The 24101-nt window shown below is 34.8% G+C and overlaps 1 protein-coding gene and 1 long non-coding RNA gene across 2 annotated transcripts; both read right to left on the bottom strand.

Annotated features, from left to right (window-relative positions):
• Positions 1-12592: 12592 nt before the first annotated feature.
• On the bottom strand, positions 12593-13848 carry LOC126631577 (heavy metal-associated isoprenylated plant protein 24-like). The gene is made up of 2 exons (XM_050301698.1): positions 13291-13848; positions 12593-13057 (listed from the first exon to the last, which is right to left on the bottom strand). Exons 1-2 carry the CDS (start codon positions 13445-13447, stop codon positions 12762-12764), a joined length of 453 nt encoding a protein of 150 aa, XP_050157655.1. The 5' UTR covers positions 13448-13848; the 3' UTR covers positions 12593-12761.
• A 7820-nt stretch (positions 13849-21668) lies between these two features.
• LOC126631114 (uncharacterized) lies at positions 21669-22605 on the bottom strand. Its single transcript, XR_007626241.1, has 2 exons — positions 22512-22605; positions 21669-22424 (listed from the first exon to the last, which is right to left on the bottom strand). It is a non-coding gene; the product is annotated as an uncharacterized LOC126631114 (long non-coding RNA).
• Between the last annotated feature and the right edge of the window lie 1496 nt (positions 22606-24101).

Genomic DNA, 24101 nt, shown 5'->3' with positions numbered 1-24101 from the left:
TCTTTGAAGGGTAATGATATTTACACATTCATTTTTACTTCTCATGCACTTCTTTTAATTTTCGGCTGGTAAATTGAATGAATTCAATTCAAAAAGATCAATGACAAAAAATTAATAAGTGTGTGAAAGGTAAAAATCGGTGTATAAACAACATTATCCCTCTTTGAATTAGCCCCATACAGCTTTGCTGTTGAATATTGGGGCCCACCTTAAATCCATAGCATGAGGATTAGCATAATCTTTTCCAGGTTTTTCTTTCTTTTTTTTTCTTTTTTTTTTTTTGAAAACTGGTTTTCCTTTCTTAGGCTCTTCACCGAATGGCTATAGGCTATATTTAGTTTTAAAATTAACAAAATTAGTCCCCAACAAAAGGGCTAAAAGAATCAAGTTAAGTTTTGCCATGGGGCAAGGAACATGTTGCCCCAAAAAAAGGCTAAGTTTGGCTTCAAAAAATGATAAATATAAAGGATAATAATGTATAACCTTGCATAGTTAGAAGACGAAAACAAAAATTAAAAAATTCTTAAGTAATCTTTAAAATACTATTTTTAGAGGGCTAAATAATAATCAAGTGCTATGTTTAGCCCTCCATGGAAATGGCCTAATTGGCCAAAAAGTAATAAAATATGTGGAAAAATAAAATATAACCTTAGATAGTTAGGGTCCTTGGGGGAAAGGGATCCTCTCGGGATCCCTTCCTTCCAATCCATCAAATCAGGGAATTCGTGTTATTAAAATTTGATCGAATGGCTGAATGTATTATAACTTTTAAAGTGGCCCCCTGTTTGTCGTTTGATCAAATTTCAATTGTACGGATTCCCTGATTTGATGAATTAGGAGGAATGGATTGTGAGATGATCCCTTTCCGTCCTTAGGGATGGAATTCTAAAGTAATTTTTTAAATATTAATTTTGAAATGACTAAACTATAATATAAAAAACCTACGTTTAACCTTCTATGACTGGAAATCACCTTACTTACATACAATCCCCTATTTGAAAAACATTAACAATAAGTTAATGTTCCTGCAGTTAAAAGAAAAATACGACCGCAAAATGAGCAGGTGCCAAAATCCCATAGATGCTCCTGCAGGATCCGAAAGGACAACCAAGGTTTACGTACAAGGCAGCGCAAATGAACCCCCCTGGCTAGCTAGTTGCCAAATACCTACTTTCATCAATTTTTTCTTGTAGTCTTGGAAGTAGCCTGGCAAATGAACTCCTAAAAACTACTTGGCTTCCCCATAAAAAGCCATTTTTAGTTTCCATGCATTGTATCCAGTGATCTCTTGTATCTATATATCTTTCCATATTCCCTTGTGACGACTATTTTTTCAGTGTATTTCGAGTATATCACGTGATATGGTATAGTGAAGACATTAAAAATAGGAGTAATTAGGTTTTCATCCTTATTTTTACTACTCTATTGATTAAAACCTTATTACTTTTCAATTTTTGATCAAGGTCCTTTGTATTAATAATATCATTAATTATTTCAATAATAAAATATTTTTTATTTCTAAATATATTCATTTAATATTAAAAATATTACAATTAGTATATTTATATTTATGGCTAAATTTTTTATCATATATTTTTATTTTTAGTTTGTACCCATTTTTAATTTGCAACCCTTTTTTAATTTGTACCAATTTTCCTTTCAGTTTTAATTTGTACCCATATATTAATTTCTTTTTGTGCCCATATTTTTTAAAGTTTTATTTGTATTGTACCCATATTTTTTTATTTATTTGTACCCATTTTTATTTTTGCTAAATGTACCCATTTTGAAGAATGTACCCATGTTTTGATACAATAATTTTTTGGTTATTTTTTATGAATGTACCCATGTTTACACACACACACACACAATAGTATATTTATATTTTAATATTTTTAATCCCACAAATTATGGTTTTTTATTTAAAATCTCATTACTATAAACAACTATAAATTTTAATTTTTAATTTAAAAAATATAGTAACGTACATAGAAATAAATTATCAATTAATTTCAGGGACTTGGATCAAAAATTGAAAACCAACAAGGTTTCAGTAAAAAACTATTCATAACTAGGGACCGCATCCAAAGTCTCCCTTAAAAATATAATATTATAAGATTGGAATAGATCAATTCGCTCATCTACTTATCTTAAGTTTATAGCACATGCCTTGGTTTTAGCTTACAAATTTAATCTTCTTAGCATTACCCTTGTACAATATGTCTAGATGTCATTGCTTTCAATGTACAACCAATAAGGGACGTCAAAAAAGGAATTGGTCTTGTTAACTTTGAGCCACCGGAAGGAGAAAATTTTCATTGTGATCCGAATACAAATGGTACACTACATGTTTCTATATAAGTGGTGGAAAATTTATTTTTTAAGTTATTAACTTTTTAACACGCATAGCCCACCATTTGTATAGTTACATATGGTGTACCACCCTGTGTACCGGTTACATTGAAAAATCTCTCCACCAGAAGAGCCACCATAGGAGGCTGAGAAGGCTGTTGAAGGTATGCTTGTAGGAATGGCTCAAAAGAAAGCTAAGAGGGAAAAACTTCTAAATTGAAAGATAAAATGCTGAACACTGGGATTAAGAACCTAAAGCCTAATGTTTGAAAAATTAGAAATGCCGTGCATGAGTATTATAAAGCAATGGAAAGAGATATGCAAAATGATCCCTTCTAATTAGAGATTTACAAATCGCATGCTTTTATGGAAGGCAGAAGATATCTTAATATCCTTCATCTAATATTTTGTAGTTCATTTCTTAATACTTTGGTCTAAATAATCCTTTAAGACTTAAAAATCCCTTACTTAAACACAACGTAAATCCAGTCGCTTTCATGAGCTATTCTATTTTTTCAAAGTTACGTACCCACCAATCTATAGAGTAATAGGCCACTCTTAATATTAGTGAGTTGTTCATAATATCTTTCCAATTAAAATACGTAAATTACCAAACTTTCTGGGTAAACTATTGTCAATTATTTCTTTCTTTCTTGCAACACCACGTAACCTTAATTATTGGTTAATTATTGCTCTAAATCTAGATTACATATTAATAAAACACTCATTGTCAACCAAAATCCTATAAAATTATCAGTTTAACCTTTTAAATGAAATTGAACATGAATAAGAAATAAGAGTATAAATGTAATTTCACACAATCAAAATTTTGCTTTTTTTTTTTTCCAAAGCCTCACCTACATGTGATTCTAACATATCTCTAAATAAAAACTTTAAAAAAATTAAAAAATTAAAGCTCTCTCCCACTCCCACATTCTTTCTCACCCTCTTCCTCTCTTCTTCTACTTTAAAAACAAAAACAAAAAAATTTCACACTCTGTGTGTGGCCTTATGCTAGTATGGATTAAGAATGTACAAAGCACTCAGATCTCTTGCCACAATACAAAAATAAAATAAAGACCAGAAAAGCCCCACTTACCAACATATAATAATTCAGATTAGATATGAGTAGCTGTCTCATACACACTACTTTTCATCCAATACCATTGGATCTCAATTCGATCCATACTAATTAATCTATTTCAGTATATTCGGTCACCAAGCAATTTACATTTTTCGGTCAAGATGAAGCATATTTTACATCTCCTTAGAATTGTTCACTGAAAATATTTGGGAAATTTTATTTAAACTCATCCAATCTCTTTCTACACCCAACTTAAATTCTAAATGTGTATTGTCTATTTTATCCTAATGTATAATTATCATCAAGTACAAAATGAAATTAAGAATAAAACCAAAATTTATCAATAAACTCATACTCAATAATCAAGTTCTACCATCACACAATCTTTATCCTACATTCATTTTGACTAAATTCCTAAGAGTTGCCATAAAACCCTACGATCACCTAATAATCAAATCCGGTTGCTTTTCGTTTCCTCTCTAGCTTCATGTTAACTCAATCAGTAAGAGCAATAATTACAAGCAATATCACCACAAGAAACAAAAGAGTCAGAAAGCTTTCAACACATCGAAATGTTTTCCATGTCATTACGAGTGCATGTTTAAAGTGCGAGTTCTCTTCTCGTTATTTGGTCAATTCTACTTCTAGTTCAACAATGTATGCCTTGCCTGTAAAAGCAGCATATATCGCTCAAATGAAAATTTTAAAAACAACCTTGCACTCCAAACCGACGTCGCAAAAGTTTAAAAAACAACTTGATGTTGTTGATCAATTCATCTATAACAATTGGTTGCCATGACAAAATCTTAATTCTTCATTCATTCATTTGGGATTTTATTTTCTAAATGGGTGTAACGATGAATTTTTATATATTGAATTGAGTTTGTGAGGGTAGTTTAGATAGTAAATTTGGGTTTAAAGAGAGATTGATTTTTTAATTAAAAATAATATGGGTGTAAAGAGTAAGTTGGGTGTAGAAAGAGGTTGTATGGGTTCAAATAAAATTTCCCAAGATATTTTCGGCCAACAAGTGATGTATGCGTGTTTTACATCCTAATATACACCCTCAACTAGAAATGTTGATATGACAAGATGTTGTTTTCTTTAGTTAGAAAGGGTAATATTTTTTTTTCAAAGTCCCAAAATATAAAAAGTTTAAAGTGTCGAAATACAAATAAATAAAACATGGAAAAATTAGTATCTGGTCTTTAGTTTCTAATATTCATTGACTAAGACCTTATCAGTTTTTAGATTTTGATCAATGCCCCTGACATTAATATATTAATGAATTACATGTAAGTTACATAATTTTTATAAAACAAAATCAATAATTGATTTAAAGTTTTAATACTCACACCCTTATTAAACTCCTAATTAATTTTCAATTCAAACATTTCTAAAATATATAAAATATAGGGTAAACAACCAATTTAGTCCCTGAATTATCACCTTAGTGAAAATTAGGTCCCTAAACTATTTTTTCAGAAAAATTAGTCCATGAATTATAAAAATCTACCAATTACATCCCTAATGTTATATTCAAAGCTACTATATTCAATTTTTTGTCAATTTAAGTCAAGTTACTTGTATGTGATACACATTGGAGGGTAGATTGGTAGTTTTTCATAAAGAAATAGTGTATGGAATTAACTTTGGAGGATAAATTGATAGTTTTTCATAAAGAAATAATGTAAGTTAACTTTTGAGGGTAAATTAGACATTAAATTTGCAACCTATATGAAATGTTAAGGGCTTATAGACAAGAAAATGATGGTATTACACTTTAAAGTGTGTCAAGTGACTTAAGTTGATGAAAAATTGGATAAAATAGTTTTGAATATAATAGTAGGGATGAAATTAGCAATTTGTAATGAATTTAGGGACTTATTTTACCAAAAAAATAATTCAGGGACCTAATTTTCACTGAGGTGATAGTTCAAGGACTAAATCGGCACTTCACCCTAAAATATACTTAGAATAAGTTTGTACCAGTTGCAGTCCTATTGGAATATGAATGTGATTGTGTAAATCCTAATATCTAGGGATATCTTTTATATTCCCTTTAGTAGTTAATATCCTATTAGGGTTGTAATCTTAAAATGGTAAGGAATTAACCTTCCCTACTACTATAAATAAAGGCACAATGGGGTGGAATAAAACACACCTCAATTACACATCTCTCTCTTTCTCTCTATGTGCCGCATCCCCTCTCTCTCTATGGCCTCCATAATCGTTCAGTAAATTATGCCTACAACACGTTATTAGCACACTATTGACGTTGCGCTAAAGAGAGTCTATCTTCAATTAGGGGAGTATTACGTTTAGTTCATTCTTTATATGATTAATATATTATTTTGAATTGATTTACATGCTATTGATTCAATTTATTTTTTCTATGTTGAATGTGATACAACGCATTGGAGATGCAATTCCGGCTTTCCGATAAGGATCTTCTACAAATTCAAAGGCTTTTATCATTTTCTGCCAATCAGATACGCTTAAAATAAAGTAAGATATTTGAAACGACCATAAAGCATGAAAACATTCCCCATGATGCATGAACCCCCTACATTTATATTTACCTTCTGATATATATTGTATATGTTTATATATTTTGTCAATATATATATTTGTTTCATGCATTACGCAATTAAATCGCTATTTGGAATTTGTGAGTCAAAGTATATTCATAAACTAGAAGCAATTTAGGGTTTCCTAGACCCTAACAATTTCAAAAAAAATTAAAAGGGGAAACTATTGCGATGGACCTTGGCAGCAGTTTTGCTGTGAGCATATGAACACCCCAGGTCTTTGGCCTGGTTGGTTTTACTCGAGCCCGTATCCCACCTTCATCAAGGAAACCTGCAGCTTTCCTTTTGGACCTATCCTATACTTTCGGCCCATGCCAGCAAGCTGACGTGCTTGTTAGGCTCTTGTCCTGCGCGCACCAAGGCTTGAAGCCTGCTCCGGTGTCAGCCCATATAATTGGGCTTGGTTCCTGCATGACGTCAGCCACATGGCTGGGCTTCCGCTCCTTAACCCATAGGTCAGCTATCGCTGGGCCTTGACCCGTGCCTCTCTCCCCCCTTTCGGCCTAAACAAGAACCCAGCTGCAGCTGGGGTTTCTCCTACTCCCATAGGACCTTGGGCCTATTTTATTTTTCATTGGACCTGTGGCCTACAGCCCACTCTCAAGCTTTTTTGCTCACAGCACCTAGCCCAAATATTTTTGGGGCTATATTTTCGACCCAATAATATTATTTTTCTTCTACGATCGACCCCGAATGGTCCCGATTTATTGAATTAATTAAAAGTAACCTGCAATCCATTAATATGATAATGAATCCAAAATGATTGACCTGAAGATCATTTTTGGACATTAACGATTCAATAATTTATTTCTCTTCTTTGAACTATGACATACTTTCGTAGTAACGAAGCTCTCACACTTGAGTTCCCGAAGAAACTCAAATCCACTACACTTAGTTGTATATTGCATTTTGTGTTCTTCCAGAAACCTCTCTTTTATGAACTAAACGTTCATAAACTAAATTGAACCTGTAGTTTCAAATTTAGTGCCTTTGAAACCCGAAATTTTCATAAAACAATACACCCATGAAAACCTGACGTTTTTCATGAAAACCATGTCTTAGAACTCGAATGTTCTAATTTTGATGCTTATGGATGATTCATTCCTATAGCACTAGTCACAATCTTGTTCCCTCAAATTCAGTGCATTGTCAAACAATCAAAAGTTTGATTTCCCTTATTTGGATGTTTCTAATAGAAACCACTTTATGTGAGGTACAAGACATAAATTTCCACCTGACTATCAAGAAGCTGAGACACCATTAAAGCCAACAATGGCAAGGAAGAGTTGAATAAGTCTCCGCCATGATCTTCATTCGAAGACTTATGCCCAAAGCATTACAAATGGAAATACCTCCCAAACTAGGATTCCATGGCTCTTTGACTCGCTCCTACGGACTGTCTAATCATGAAAAACATTGCCTGAAGCACACCATGATTACGTCCATGAATGAGTACAATTCTGAAGTTTATAAATCCGATCAAATTTTGACTAGAGAATACTTTTCTCGTCCTTCCTTGTTTCTCACTCGCTTCTGAAGCAGTAGTGTAGAAAGCAGAAGTTTACCAAATTCTCGGATCTGATTACTACCACAAACATATGGTAGAATCAGAGCCTGCCAAGGTGTGGCAGCATGCCCGAAGCGTGATCCTTGGCACCTAAGACCTAAAACTTCAAGAATAAAGGATAATATTCCTAAACCTTAACCCTGCAGAATCTACTTCTATCTTAATGGAATAGATCATTGGTTATGCACTTGTTCATGCCCCTACCAATGTCGTTGAGGAGTACCATTCTTGTGGTCAATATGTGAGACTAATTTTGCTCCACCAAACATCGTTGGAAGAGCAAAATTTTGACATGGATGGCCTTGTTGGCCGAATCCCTTTAGTAAACCATTTACTTTGTGAACATTTTTTCATGTTCTTGGATTCAAGTTTGGTGTATGTTTTACTTATGGATAATCTTATTGATATTGTCCTCGAATATGAGTTAATTGAATCATGTTTCTTGTATACATGTGACCAGATTCAATTAAACACGTGATTAGATAGGAATGTGGGAAAGCTAGTTGTCTGGATGAATGCGTATTATGCACACTAACTTTACACCTAAGTCATATCTCTAACAACGACTTCAGGTCTATCCAAACTGATTAAGAGCATTGGCACGCTCCTCGTTGTATGAATGGTACTAAATTACCATTTAATGGACCTTAAATTCTCCTCGTTGTTGAGTTTTAAGGATATTCGAGAGAACAATGATCATAAATGAACCATTGAAGAAAATAGAGTGAAATATCTTTGCACCACCTCTAAAAATGAGCCTGAAGCTTTGATTTGGGGTCAATGGGTTGTCTCCCAACTGGGAACACGCCACATGTGGCTAGCTTGGAGCTGGGTGATTCAAGCAGTTTACTTGTTTTGGCATGACCATTTGGGACACTTAGGTCGAACAATAATGCTACGACACATCTCCTTACCCAAAGTAAGGATATTATGCCTACAAACACACTTTGCCAAGCCTGCTCATTAGGGAAATTGATTTTTTATATCATTTCTTGCAAAGATATGAAATCACCCATTTTCACAGTGGATTCAAAGGAATATATGTGGACTAATCCAACCAAAATGCGGACTATATAAATACTTATGGTTTTGGTTGATGAATCGACAAACTGGCCACATGTTTGTCCACAAACATTGCTGCTAAACCTCATGGCCAATTAAGGGCTCACCACCCTACTTATCCCTTAAGGTCTATGAGACTGGATAATGCTAGAGAGTTTATATCGACGGTTTTTGATAAAGTATTGCATGTATTTTGGGTTTATAATTGAACATCGAATTCTCATGTTCACCCCAAATAGCCTCGCCTAGCGATCATAAAGAGCAATTTAAATGATCGCCTGAATTTTGGTAAATGTACCAAGTTTTTGGTTTCTGCTTAGGGCTATGCAATCTTGTACGCAACTACGTTGGTCCGCCTTGAGGCCCATTGCCACCCAACCTATTTGACCTTACAGTTGGTTACTAAGTACGAACCTAATGATTTTCATATTTACGCATTTGGGTGTGCATTCCATGTGCCAAGTTGCGCCACCACAACGTACCAATATGGGTCCTCAACGAAGGATTTGAATCTTTGTTGATTATGATTCTCTTTTACACTAACTCTATTCGAGCCCGTGCACATGATCTCTTTACCGCTCATTTGCAGGTTGTCACTTTAATGAGATAGTCTTCCCGTCGTTAGAGGGAGATAAGAACGTCAACATTCATATAGAACGACACAAATTTGCGTGGACGTTGCCCACTATGTCTCATCTCGATCCCTATACCGCACACGTGTGATAAGCAAGTGCGATGAATTCTAGATTTCAGAATGTTGCTCCAGATGCATTCCTCTGATCTAGCTAAAGTGACGATATCATATACCAGCTGCAAACATACCTGCAAGGATATACGTACTTAACGGACGTCGAGTCAACATCCCTAGAGGGTGTACCGCCCCTGTTAGACAGTTTGGACGCCCTTGGTGGATAGTCCGGTACACTGGCGGATAGCCAATCAATTTGTCTTGTCCTAGAGCACAACAGATCATTCGGTTCGTAGGATTCACTTCCCTAAAAGAGGAAGACACGGTACAAAAACAAATCCATACTCAATTGATGTCTCAAACCATTTCCATCTCATGAGAATAATCCGGATTACTCCTGAGACTTGAAGTTGTTGTTCCAGTATACTAGTTTGGATGAGTTAAATGGAATTGAAATGAGATTACCATCGATGATGTTTTCACTTATATGGTAGCTACCGACATAAATGAAAAACGACAATATCGAACCGTGTTTCATTGATTAGTGACAACGTAGAACTGATTGGACAACCGAAATTATAATCCAGGTCAAATTCCTTACCAAAAGTGTGTATTAGACCTGTCATTCCTACATTGCCCAATATAACCATGTTGCGTTACAAATGGGAAAGGAAGCGTTATGAGATGAATGAAATAATGCGATTTGATACACGCTTTATGGCACAAGGTTTCTCTCAAAACATCATGTGATTGATAACAGCATTATGAAATGTGGTTAGTATTTATCCATGGGGATATAGATACAGAGATTTACATGTAAGTTCCCGAAGAATTACATGGATTGGTTCAAATAGTTCCAAAACCACGGAACACCCTCTTAACTTATTTAAGGCGTTCACTTAAATCCGACAGATGTGGTATACCTGTCTAAGTGGTCATTTGATTAGTCAGGGATATGAACTATGCCCTTGTGTGTTAAACTATGAAGTCCTATTCTGAATTGCTAGAGTTACAATTTATGTCGTTGACATTAATCTCATTAAGACTTTAGAAGAGCTTGAGAAAACTGTCTCGCACCTGAAGATGGAATTTGAGATGAAGGATCTTAGGAAAACTCGTTTATGCCTTAACCTGAAGTTTAAGCGTTGTTCTGATGGTACCTTGGTCTACCAGTCAAACTACACCCCAAATGTGTTACTTTTGAGTATACCTTTGATCGTCCATACATTATATGCAAATGAGACCTTTGAAGAGGTTATGGAATCTGAAATTCCATATCTAAGTTTAACTTTGCGCTTCATTATACTTAGCTCATTGTATTTAAACAGGACATCTCTTTCGCTGTTGATCTTGGTAAAGATGCAGCACCGCGTCTACACGCAACCACTGAATTGGTATTAAAGACGTACCTTGAAGGTACTACAAATTTTGGGCAATTCAAATCCCAACGCATCTCGAGTGGATCCAACCCCCTTGATCCTCAGAATGATGATTGCCTTTTTTGTTATGATGACGTTGGTTACTTATCAAACCCGCACAAGGCAAAATCCCCAAATGGTTATGTCTTTACCGTTAAGGATATCGCAATATCTTAGAGGTCCATGATATGACCTTAGTTGCAAAATCTTCGAACCGTTCCAAGACTCACCTTACTTCATTAAGCCACAAGTGAGACATGGTTAGAAGTTCTTGTTGAGCAAATTCGAAGTACTTGCTATTTTCATCCATAGTTGAGTCCCTACGACGATCCATGAAGACTATGCCGCATGTATCAACCCGATCAAGACATGATACATCAACGATGTTAATGCCAAGACATATTGCATCTATATCTACATCAACAAAGCATCAGGAGATTGAAGTCATGCAAGCCAATCTCAGACAACCTTGTCGACCTCTACATTATTGTCACTACCGAAGTCAACCTTCCAGAAGCTTGTCTGAGGAATTGGTATGCCTGACTATTCATATGCAATTCTTGTAGTTCTCATTTGGAAGTTATGTCAAACTCAGGGAGAGTATCCAGAAGTATACTCACTTGATCTTAATGTACTCTTTTTCCCTATGATTAGGTGCATTTTTCCCACTGGGTTTTTGCTACCTAACTAGGTTTTAACGAGGCACCCATCCTAGGTTGATCATACCCTTGTAAGTTCTTCTACTTGCGTCCAAAAGACATATAGTTTTGACTTAATGCAACTTCTCACTTTTCTCCTTAGTCTATGGGTTTTTCTCTCACCTTGGGTTTTACCATAGCAAGGTTTTGTAAGTTTTACTTTTTATGCATTCTTCCGTTGATTTGAGACTCGCATTCGTTCATTGTGCCGACGACTTCATCAACAGTACTTACTTCATCGCTGAAGACCTGATGCACCATCTGTTTGAGTATTTACACAGGGAGTGTTGCAGTCCTATTGGAATAGGAATGTGATTGTGTAAATCCTAACATATCTAGGGATATCTTTTATATTCCCTTTAGTAGTTAATATCCTATTAGAGTTGTAATCCTAAAATGGTAAGGAATTAACCTTCTCTACTACCATAAATAAAGGCACAATATGGTGGAATAGAACACACCTCAATTACACATCTCTCTCTTTCTCTCTATGTGCCGCACCCCTTCTCTCTCTTTATAGCCTCCATAATTGTTCAGTAAATTATGCCTACAACAGTACCAATTAATTTTTTATAAAAAAATTTCAATTTTTTAATCTTATATGTACCCATTCTTAAATATACCAATTTATTATATGAAAAATGTACTCTTTTTTTAATATAAAATGTACCCATTTTTTGATATAAAATCCATTCAATCTTTTCTCTAATCCATTTTTTATACTTATATGGGTACATTCTATTTATTTGAAAATGTATCCATGTCAAGTTTAATAGAAGAAATTTATAAATGTTATTAAGCCTAACATCCTTTTTTTTGTTTTTTTTTTTGTTTGAAAAATGTACAATAATTTTTTGGTTAGTTTTGTTGAACGTACCCATGTGTGTGTGTATACAAAATATATTGGAGAGTATAATTCATTTTTAATATTTTTATTCCCATAAATTATGAGTTTTATTTATAATCTCATTAATATAAACAACTACAAATTCCATTTTTAATTTAAAAATATAATAACCTACATAGAAATACATTATTACATTAATGTCAGGGATTTCGATCAAAAACTAAAAACCACCAAGATTTCAATCAAAGAATATTGGTAGTTAGGGACCGCATTCCAAAACCCATGAACCCATGAATATTGGTAATATTACTCTTGTAATCACAAAAACTCCACGCAAATATGACAGTTCTAACCAAAACCCATGAACAAAACGCATGCCAGCCTCACATAAAACACTATTTTGTTAATTAATCCATTTTTTAACATGATTATTTTAGATATATTAATAATCTAGCTACATAACAGAGCAGGCATTAGGATTGTCATCGCTGAACATGACTATGTAGCGGTCGTCCACGGCAGTCTCAGTGATGTTTGAAGTGTCGGCAACTTTCCTGACCATATTAGGAGGTGCCTTCTTGTCATATGCCTGAGAAATGTAAGGATGAGCCACCAGATTGTATGGAACATAAGGCCACAACTCACACTTCTTCTTTGTTGACTGAGCTGCCTTCAACACTTTCTTTGCCTCAACATATCCAGTCACAGTTGCCTTCTGCTGCTTCAAGTCGACGTCCACAGATTTAGCACCTACAAACAATCATCAAAGTGAATTAATTCACACCAAAACCAGAGGAAGTTTAGTTTCCACGCTAAAACTAATTGTGAATAGGAGGGAGAGGCTCAAATTTATTTAAATCGCTAAGGCATTCGTACGATAGCCTATTGTGAATAAGCGAACATTCCAAACATAAGTTTTAGATTCACAGTCTAATAAGCGAACACTCCAAAAAAATATATGGAAATGAATTAATTAAGCGCACCTTTTACTCCGGAGAGGACATTCTTGACCTTGCTGGCACAACCTTCACAGTCCATCCTGATTTTGACGGCTACCGTTTGCATTTGCTTCTTCTTCTTGCCTTTCTTGGCACTACTTAGTACATCTGATAAGTACTCCAAAGTTCCTTGAATTCCCATTTTTCAGCTTATTGTTCCAAACGCTCAAGCTATCTAGCTGGAATGGTTTCTCGTTGGTCTTGGACAAGCTTTTATATATATATATATATATTGTGTGTGTGTGTGTGTGTGTACGAGCGAGCTACGTACGGATGAAAATATTTATATATAGCTAAAGATCCAGAGTTTGAAACCCTCCTTTATAACTTAAAAAAAATGAAGACTTGAAGATGTAAGGATTGAAGAGCTAACTTACCAGAGAAAAGCAAGAGATGGGTGTTGATAAGAAAGAGTGCTATATATGCTACTAGAAAATTTTTAATTTATTCTTTTCCAATAAGTGCATGAAAGGAAAGAAAAAGCTATAGAAGCATTAGAAAAGGTGAATGAGCGACTAGGAAGAGGAGGACACCGGTATTGGATTGCACTCTTGCTAGCTTCTATTCTTTGGTTTTATACCAAACCGATGGCTCATAGAAAATAATATCCAATAGAAATTAATAAAATAAAACAAATAAATAATTAAAAAAGGAGGCCAAGTTAGCTGTTCTAGTAACTATAGGAAACTGGACTAATAATCCCTTTCTTTTACTCTAAAGAGGATGAGAACTCAAAAAAAAAAAAAAAAATCAATATTATCTACATTAAGGGGGTAGGAGAATGGGTTAAGCCTCATAATGGGCTAGCAATAATGTGGTTCAAATTCTCTTTTGGCAAGAATCGAACCTAAGACCTTTCACTTATAAGTGAAGAGGAATATTACTAGACCGTAGTACTTTTAAAGATACTATATTAGTAAGGCACCTTAGCTCCTATTGTTATAATAAATAGACCTCTTATATGGAAATTTTATTACGTGGCCGTGAAAATGAGACTAACTTACATGAAATATATTCAGAGTTATTATGATATTTCGTTGCTATAATACATTGTTATATAGAAGAAGCTTATGTATAACATTGCATTATTGAACTATAATGCTACTTAACAGCGAACTTGTTTCATGTAAGTCATTCTTCATAAAAAGGCATGAGCCCCTAAAAAAACCAACAAAGGACAAAGGTACTTTGAGTATAATTTGGCTGAATTGGTGCATACTTTAATGAATTAAGCAAACCTAGCTATCTAGTTTTTCTTGCAAATTAAACCTGGATGTTTTTGGGTTTTGAAAGTTTTCAATGGTTAGGGTGCACGAAAGCTGTTAAACAACACATTCAAGTTTGACAGTAACGCTTGTCAAAAGTTTGAATCTCTCTCTAACACGCATGATCTCATAGACAAATATTCCACCATCATCAAAGGCACCAGCAGCTACCACGTCAAAGATCTTGATGGTTAACGCAGATATCAATGGCAGACTATGAGCCAAGTGGCAAAATCACCTTCAAATGGAGCTGGTGGTTGCCCCTTATACTTGTTCACTAGCAATTGTCCACTTGTGAATTTGTATTGGTGAAAGATAGGGCGATGCGACTGTTGGAAAAACAAAGAGAGAGAAAGAGTAGATATAGAACTATAAAATAAAATTAAAAAATTAAGCAACAAATGCGTATGACTGCTTTGCCAGGTGGCAGCAAGAATGATTGTGAGTCGTATGACTATGAGCATTTGAAAGCACCATGAAACTAAATTTAATTAATGTTTAATTAAGCTCCCTCCATCAATCCATCTGCATGAAAACAGGCTTTTCCCCTTGGCGGAGAGAAGGAATTGACTTGAGAGTTACTAATTTAAATAGGAGTCGCACCTAAATCACACCAACATTTTGGGATTTTGGAATTAGATATCTGTCCTTAATTAGATTTAATTAAATTGATCAGTTTGCTTTAAGAAATCTAGCTACATATCTTGAAAATAAAGGGAAAAAGAAAAACCCTTTGGATAATAAAGAAAAATCTTGCATGATCGAATTTTCTCGTCCTAATTCAATGGAAGCCAATTTTGGTTATGTAATCAAAAGCCAAATGAATTAGGTATTGATATATGGGAAGTTATTATTTAATATAAGAAGATTGATGTTAGAAGTATATCTTAAGATTTCGTTTTGTTGATTGAATATACTACATAGCATTAGGTGTTTGTGTGCAAAAAGAGTTAGGTTGAGTGCAACTATATATAATCTCATGATCAAAGTTGTCCATTTCATCATGACGAGAGTTAGAGGTAATAGTGAAAGCCAATTATCTTACTCGTTTCTTGCCCATGGAAGAAAAACCTTTTCGTATACTAAGAATTATCAGTCTTAAGATTTATTTTCCTATTCTCATCTCGCAAGGTAATTCCATGATCAAAGTCGTCCATTTACCAGGTCAAAGTAAAAAGGAAATTATTATTAGCACTGTCTAAATTCTGGTTATGTACTTCAAACTTTCTAAATTCTGGTTATGTACTTCAAATATTCGTTTCTCTAATAAGAAAAATTCTCTTCAAATGTGTAGTGTTAAGGATTCATTTTTGTTTCTCAACTAAAGAAACAAAAGCACACCTCATGTTCTAAATTATGTCCCATTAGAAGTTCGGTTCTTCGACATATAAAAGAAATTTAGCATATTTAGCAAATTATTAGTTCCATACTAAGGAAAATAGGTGTATTGACAGAAACGGCATAGTATGATATTATCTTGTATATATAAACATTATATTTCACTTGTCCCATCCGAAATTTTTTATTTCGAAAATAAAAAATTTGAAGATGCATGCTGATTGAGTTTACCCTATACAACTCTCTTCACACGCATTATCGTTGTGCGAATATCTAATCTTCATATCTAATTTTCATATCCTCTTGAGAATGGTAGCATTAGAAGTGATAAAATTTCTTCATATCTAATCTTCTAATAATCCCTTTTATATGAAAAACTATTCACTTCTATTTTCAATATACCTTAACATATGAGAATTCTCCATTTTAATCCAATCATATGTATAAATGAGCTCATTAAGTACTTATGAGTAGGGAAGAAAGTGCGAATAGTACTATATATATCCATATAATTGCCTAAACCTATGTCCCTTACCCCTAATGCCTAGCTAGCTAATGGACTTTGTGCCATGTGACTCTATATGTTGGTGTCCTCTTCACCAAATTTTATCAACCAATTATTATGAGCTTTTTTTCAAAAACTTAAACATCAGTTGGTACCTTTATTGTGGAAGAAAAAAACCCCAATTATTCGATGCACTGTTGCTATTTATTAATTTTTAATGTTGTTTTTTTCTTGAGGTGTCTAATAAAAATCCAATAAAAACATCGTTCTAAAAATCCTAGCCTAGGCATTAGATGGTTAGTCACCGTCCCGATTAATGCCTAGGTGTTTAAAAATTAAGAAAGACTGCCTAGACCCACCTAGGCGAGTTGCGACTCACTTAGACAAAAAATAGATAACTTTCATTTTGCATTTTATTTTTTTCAATAAATTGTAAGAGACTTGTTGAATACTTAAATGAACACACGTTTTATGTTTGTTCCCCATGTGTTCATTATGTTCCAATAGTTTATAATATATATGTCATTCTATTTTGTAATTTTTGATGAAATTGTATACATTTTAAATATAAATAGATATTTATTTACTTGAAATATAATATATTTACTTAAATCCATCTAGACGTCTACTTAGGTGCTAGGCCCCATCCTGCTGGGAGCATTAGTGTCTAGAATCTTTTAAAACCTTGAGTAAAAATACGATCATGGGCAGTGTTGGGATTCACAATTGATGCTTGCATGCATGCATGGCTTGACACGTACAAGTCCTGATATATATACCTCTGTCGTCCAGGGTTTATTTGCTATCGCTTTCTACAAAGTTCATTTCGTGGATGGCTTTTTGGTATTGTGGCAGATGACCAATCTTAAAGTGGTGAGGCCCCCACGCAAAAACAAGGCACCAATTATATAAATCATAAGAGGAGGGCAGTATTACAGTGAAATTCAAGCACTCTTGTGACCCTCCTCACCCGAGTTCAAGGTTTCTTCACTATTTTTTTCTCTCCTCAGATCTTACCTTACTATTGACAAAATATCATACAAAGAAGAAAAAAAATTATGTATACAAACCATACGAGTGAAGAGAATATCAAACACAAGACAAGATGCAGTTCGTAGCCAATATTAAGAACTTGAATAATTTGACCACAAGATTACAAGAAACATATGAGTAGGCTTCTTGCAAGAGGGGCAACCTACTTGCCTTAGCCAAAAACCGGTTTGGCAGAATCTTGTAAGTAAAAAAAAAACGATATAATTATAATAAAAATAAAAATCTTAACCCCAACCATCCAAATGTAAATTCGTTAATCCGAGCAAACCTCACAATATGGATCTATCAATGTATGACAATTGCTCATTAGTCAAGGAGTATCATAATACGAGATTTACCAATCATCACGGTGGTATGAGTGTCAAAATATTATGAGATCTTCCAATAAACGTGTCACGATAGATCATCTTGACTCAAAACAAACCTCATAATGTCTGATTTACCACTAACCATCGTTAATTAGAGTGAGCCTCTCAATATAAGCTTATCATTGCCATGTCGCAAAGCCTTTGCTCATAATGCGAAATCTACCAATCAACGCGTCAGCTAAAATAAGTGTGATTATCATTGACTAGCAAGTAGCAAGGAAAGAGACTAGAATAGCAAGTCATCCATCTGATCATCTTATTCTTTAAAGAACACGTGTGACCATCACGATTTTTTTTATCCTCAAACATTATATTAAAATCAGAATCCACCATGGGATTGAATTCCGACACGGCTCAATCTATTGAGTGTAATTATTTCATATTTTAATCCATCAGTAGATCCTGGAACCATGATTTTCTTGACTTTCAGAGTGTTTATTGTATAATACAAACATTAAAAAAACAATGATGTCTGTGTGAATGTTCCAATCTGGACATTTAATACAAAACTAAAAAGGCCTCTTTCACTTTCATTGGAAATTAGGTCCTACTACCCCAACTAATAATTTAAGTAATGAGTTTAATGGTATTTTAGACTGTCGATTTAGTGTTATTCTTTTTCACTTGTAAATGAGATGTCTTAAGTTTGATTATCGTCAAATGCAAATTTGAACCACATTATTACTAGCTCAATGTGAGGTTAACTCACCCCCTCTCCTTAGTATAAATAATATCATTTGTTAATTAAAAAAATGATATTTTAGACTGGATGGAAACGCTTAGTCATGTCGATAAGGAAAAACTTAATGATCTTAATAAGGTGATTTTGTTATGCTGGCAAATTTGGAATGACAGAAATAATAAGCAATTTAAAAGTATCAACCTGTGTCCTTTGCGCTCTAAGTTCCTTGCAATTACCACGGGTAATACCTTCCTTAAAGCTAATGACAAAAGACTTCTAAAAGTCATTTTGATAACTCCACTGTGATCAAATGGCATCCCCTGATTATAAATTTGTGAAGCTGAATTTTGATGGTTCGGTGGCGCTTCAGAAGGCAGTTGCAGGCTTTGTAATTAGGAATGAGAATGGCCAAATCTTGGGTGCGGGTGTTTTACTTTTGATGGAGCCACTATCTCTGAAGCGGATGCTAGGGCGTTGAAGGAGGGTTTGGCTTAATCTTGGCGGAAGGGTTTCTCAAATATAATGGTGGAGGGATACTCTTTTTTAACGATTCGTGCTGTGCTTGGTTCCTCTTCTGAGCCCTGGAATCTCAAGACCATTGTTGAAGATCTTAGGTGCTTAGCGAACAAACTCTCCAACATTAAATAGAGGCACGTCTTCAGGGAAGCAAATTTTGTTGCTGATGCTTTTGTTACACACGGTTTATGTGTCTCAGGTAATCATGTTTGGAAGCGTAGTACTCCATCCTTTGCATCTTCGGCGCTTGTTTTTTATTGTACTAGAAACGATTATATTCGTGGTTTCTCACTTTAATGAAGCTTTCTTAACAAAAACATAAAATTGAAAATTAGGTCTATGAATCTCCTAAATATTTGCTAAATCCATGAATCTAATCAATCGACCAGAAAATTTACACTAGAAGACAAACCCACATCTATCAACGTCCTGACATAAATGTAGAAATAAATTAAGAAAAATCAAATCTAAGGGGTTGATAAACAACGTTACTTGTTCCATTAGCGATATAAAACTACAGAAACAAAGATATCTATAGCCTAAAAGTGTATACACCAACAAAAGCAGCTCTTTCCCATTGATAAACTGATCATCAGTACAGATTAAAAACCAAGAGGTGTAACTAATAACATAAGGAACCCTTCGAAATTCAGAGAACTCGATAATAATATAAAGAAATTTATTTACACGTGCGAAGGGTTCAACTAGTTGTTATTAATAATTTAATAAACACGTTAGAAATAACTATGAACTTGTGAAGCAGAGCAGGAGTGGGATTTGCCTGAACGTTGATGCTGAGGGTTTGGATGGTGCCTTCTTGGCAATGACCGGTGAAACTATGTGAGGGTTAGGGATGGTCTACTGCTTGCTGGTTGAGAGTTGGCTTGTTGACCCATTATTCAGAGGTGCAGGAGATTAACTCTCTTACTGCAAGTATTATCTTCACCTGCAGAATCAAAGAACTAGTGTTACCACAGGCATAGAAGAGGGGGTTTAGGTCATCTCCAACCGAAGGGTCTAGAGGGCCGAAAATAGCCCGAAAACCGTCTCCAACCGAGAGCTAGGCTACAGGGCTCGTGGGCCCCACGGAATCTGAAAGGGCCAAAGGGCTAGCCCAATGCAGCCAGCCCCAGGTTGGCCAGAAAAGGAGAGCATTCCTGTCGAATATAACCGACAAGAATGCTTAAACAAATTTTTGAATCCAACGGCTAGCTGACGCCAGTTACCGTTGGATTCAAATTTTATTTTATTTTTATTTTATTTGGTTTTTTGGGCCTTTTTTTTTAATTCTTAAAAATTCTAATTTTTTTCCTATAAATACCTAAACCATTCATTAAATTTAAGTTCTAATTTTTTGGTTTTTTGGGCCAGTTACCGTTGTAGTTTTTGAATATAAGTTGTAGTTTTTAAATGTAAGTTGTTGTAGTTTTTAAATTTAAATAATAAATTATATTTGGCTCTTTGGCCCTCGGTTGGAGACGGTTTTTTGTGACAAGGCTAAAACGAGCCATATGGCCCTTTGGCCCTCAGTTGGAGACGGAGGCAAATATGGCCTTGTACTGTTCTTTAAAATATTAATATCTTGGAGGGCCAGATGGATAAAACGAGCCATCTGGCCAGCCCTCGGTTGAAGATGACCTTAGTCGCCATGATATTAAGAACCTCTCGTAAAATTTATTTATGAAAGATCGATTAGGAACACACCACATCCACATTGACCGATAGACAAGATTACCCCTATCATTGTGGAGCCAAAAATAATCCAAAATTTTTTTGAGACGACATGTGGATTTTTTTTTCCGAAGAAGACAAGAATGCCCTCATTAAATGGGTAGGCCTAGCCTGCAAATATTCTCGAACACTTTCAACATCAGCAATTTGCTACGACATCACCAAGCTCCCATGCTTGTGTCATGGAGGAAAAGTTAAAGGTATTAAAGATACTATCAATAACCAAATCCTATCTTTAATAAATTCCTGATTGGAGATCAACTCAAACAACTAAAGAATCCTCATTACAATCAATCAAAGATACTTACCTAATAATCCCAAGATATATTCACTTGTTTGTTAAACTACAATCATCAAATATTCAAATGTTTGGCCCCTTTATAATAAAGCTTAAATTTCAAAAAAAGTTAAAAAGAACAAAAGAGCACCTCAAATACGATTTTTTCATAAACTTCTGTTAGAATGTAAAAGACGAGCCACTGTCAACCAGAGCTTGGAATCCACACACAGCAGTGCTCTACTCCAACAGAATAGGCAAGACTGAAGCAAATTAACAGATTAATTATAAACGAAAGGTAATACCGAGAAAGCTAGAACATCTAAATATGAGCACACTAGTAGAAAAATCACTTTGCGCGACGTAGGTACCTTCGTCGCGCAAAGTCAGAAATCGTTGCCTGAAAAATAGTGCAACGAAACCTTCGTCGCGTGCTAACCGTTGTGCAAAGGCAATGACAGTAGGGTTTGTGCAATGAAGAGGAAAAGCCGCTTTGTGCGACGCACATCTCTATGTCACGCAAAGTGGCTTAGTGGCTTTGCGCGACGTAGGCATGCGTTGCGCAAACCTTTTTTTTTTTCTTTTGGTCAAAAATATTTTTTTTAAATTTTTTTAATAGATATTGTAATTAAATTCTAAACAATAATTAATTAACCAAGCAAAAGTATTTAATTATAAAATATATGAAAATGTACATACAAGATGTCTGAACAAAAAAGAAAAAACTACAATTAGTCTTCTAGGTTTGATACATCAGGTTACTGGGTATCGGCAGGGCAAGGTGGCTCTAAGGTCGAAGGTGGACTAAGATCAAGTGCTGGTAGCAAGATTTGGAGGCCGGACATCTGTATGGCTCGTACAAGGTTTCTTACCGTCCCGGCATAGGTCCTCATCTCCTCGCCCTGGGCCCTCATCTGCTCGCCCTAGACCACAAACTAACCCTTTAAGGTTGTCACTTCCTCCTTCAATGCATCGACCTCTACTGTGTTCGATCTGGAAAAAGAGGCACCTGTCTCACCAACCCGCGCCTTCCCCATACACCGAACAACCTTGCCATGACGACGATCGAAGTTCTGATCCAAGACATCCATCAGGATCTGAAAACCTGCATCCTCGGGTACCGTGACGTCCTTGATCAGGGTCTCCAGGGGAAGCTACGATGTTGTTTCTTGGAGAACAACAGTGCTCTTTTCCACCATAGCAGCCTGTAATAATAAAGAAAAAACATATAATGTTTAATAACAAAATATAAATAATATTTGAACGATTCATACATATAAGAATAATAAGAATTACATATACTTATATGAAGCTGCTTAGTGGTCTCATCACCAGGTCGAACGTAAACCTTCTCGAACAGGTCGATCTCTAGGAACTTAGAACCCTCATGAAGAAAAAAACCTTAAGAAAATTTTATTAATCAATAATAATAAATAAATTGTATAAAATTTCAAAGTTAATATACTTTTACCTGACGTCGTGCCTCAAGCCTATACGAAAAGAGCTTCGAACCGGAATGGGGGAGAAGTGTCTTTGACTCCCGAGCTTTCTTGCCAACAATAGATTTCTTCTGTTAAACACACAATATACATGTTAGTGCGACTATTTGAAATAAATTAATAAAAAAAACTTAAAAAATAACTAAAATAATAATAAATTATTATTAAAATATTATGTACATACCACAAATTTTAGGTCCGTACACTAGTACAAAAACATGTTTGTGCGACGGCAACTTGCGCGACGTAGCAAATTTCGTCACGCAAAGTATGCTGCGCGACGCTAAACATAAAACGTCACGCAAACTGTCTTTGCGCAACGATACTTTCCGCGACTCCAGGCTTCGTCGCGCAAAATTTTGGCCCCAAACCAATATGCTTTATCACTTTTTTCCTAACTTTGCGCGACGCAGGTGCACAGACGTCGCGCAAAGATGTTTTGCATGACGTAGGTACCCCTACGTTGCACAAAGCTGTTTTGCGCGACATGGGGGTACCTACGTCGAGCGAAACTGTTTTTTTTTTCTTTTTTTTTCCCTTTGCTTCTTTTGGGGTTCTTGCATTGCCTTTTTCTTTTGTGGTATCCACTTGTGTAAATGTTTTAAATTGACAATCGAATTAATTCATTGTATTCATATAGGGTTAAGGAGTGTAGCTATAAAAATTCATCAAAATCAGAGTTAAAATAACCGTTAAATCGTGATTTTTCGTTTATCGCGGTCAAAAAGGTTTGTCCCGTTACATAATCTCTGAATGTTTCTTTTTTGCGATTTTTGGTGTATGCGATCTTGAATTATGTACAAACAAGTTTGATGGTGGGATCGTCTAAACTAGTTTTGTAGAATGCGTATCCCATCAAAACAATAGATTCACTAACACTTGGAGTTTATCTATACTTTCATTAAGTATAACATAAGATTTTGTGATATCCACTAGTATAAATATTTTAAATTGACGATTGAATTAGTTCATTGTATTCATATAGGATCAAGGAGTGTAGCTGTAAAAAAAACCATCAAAATTGGAGTTACAACTAACGTTAAATCGTGATTTTTCGTTTATAACCGTCGAAAAGTTTTGTCTCATTACTAGATATCTGAATGTTTGTTTTTCACAATTTTTGGCGCATGCGATCTTGAATTATGTACAAACAAGTTTGATGGTTGAATCGTTGAAACTAATTTCGTACAATGCGTTTCCCATCAAAACAATAGATTCACTGACACTTGGAATTTATTTATACTTTCATTACATATAACATAAGATTTTATGGTGTCCACTTGTGAAAATGTTTTAATTCGATGATCGAATTAGTTCATAAGCAAAAGGGAAATACATATTGAAAAGAAAAAAAAAACACTTTGCGCAACGTAGGTACCCCTGCGCTGCGCAAAGTGTTTTTTTTTTTTTTTTTTTTTTTTTTTTGCCTTTTGCTTTTCTTTTGGGGTTCTTGCATTGCCGTTTTCTTTTGTTGTATCCACTTGTGTAAATGTTTTAAATTGACGATCGAATTAGTTCATTGTATTCATATAGGGTTAAGGTGACACACCCCGACCCGAAAA

Source organism: Malus sylvestris, chromosome 8 (assembly GCF_916048215.2).
Source record: "Malus sylvestris chromosome 8, drMalSylv7.2, whole genome shotgun sequence".
NCBI lineage: Eukaryota > Viridiplantae > Streptophyta > Magnoliopsida > Rosales > Rosaceae > Malus > Malus sylvestris.
The sequence above is the reverse complement of the archived record's forward strand: the minus strand, read 5'-3'. Positions and strand labels throughout refer to the sequence as shown.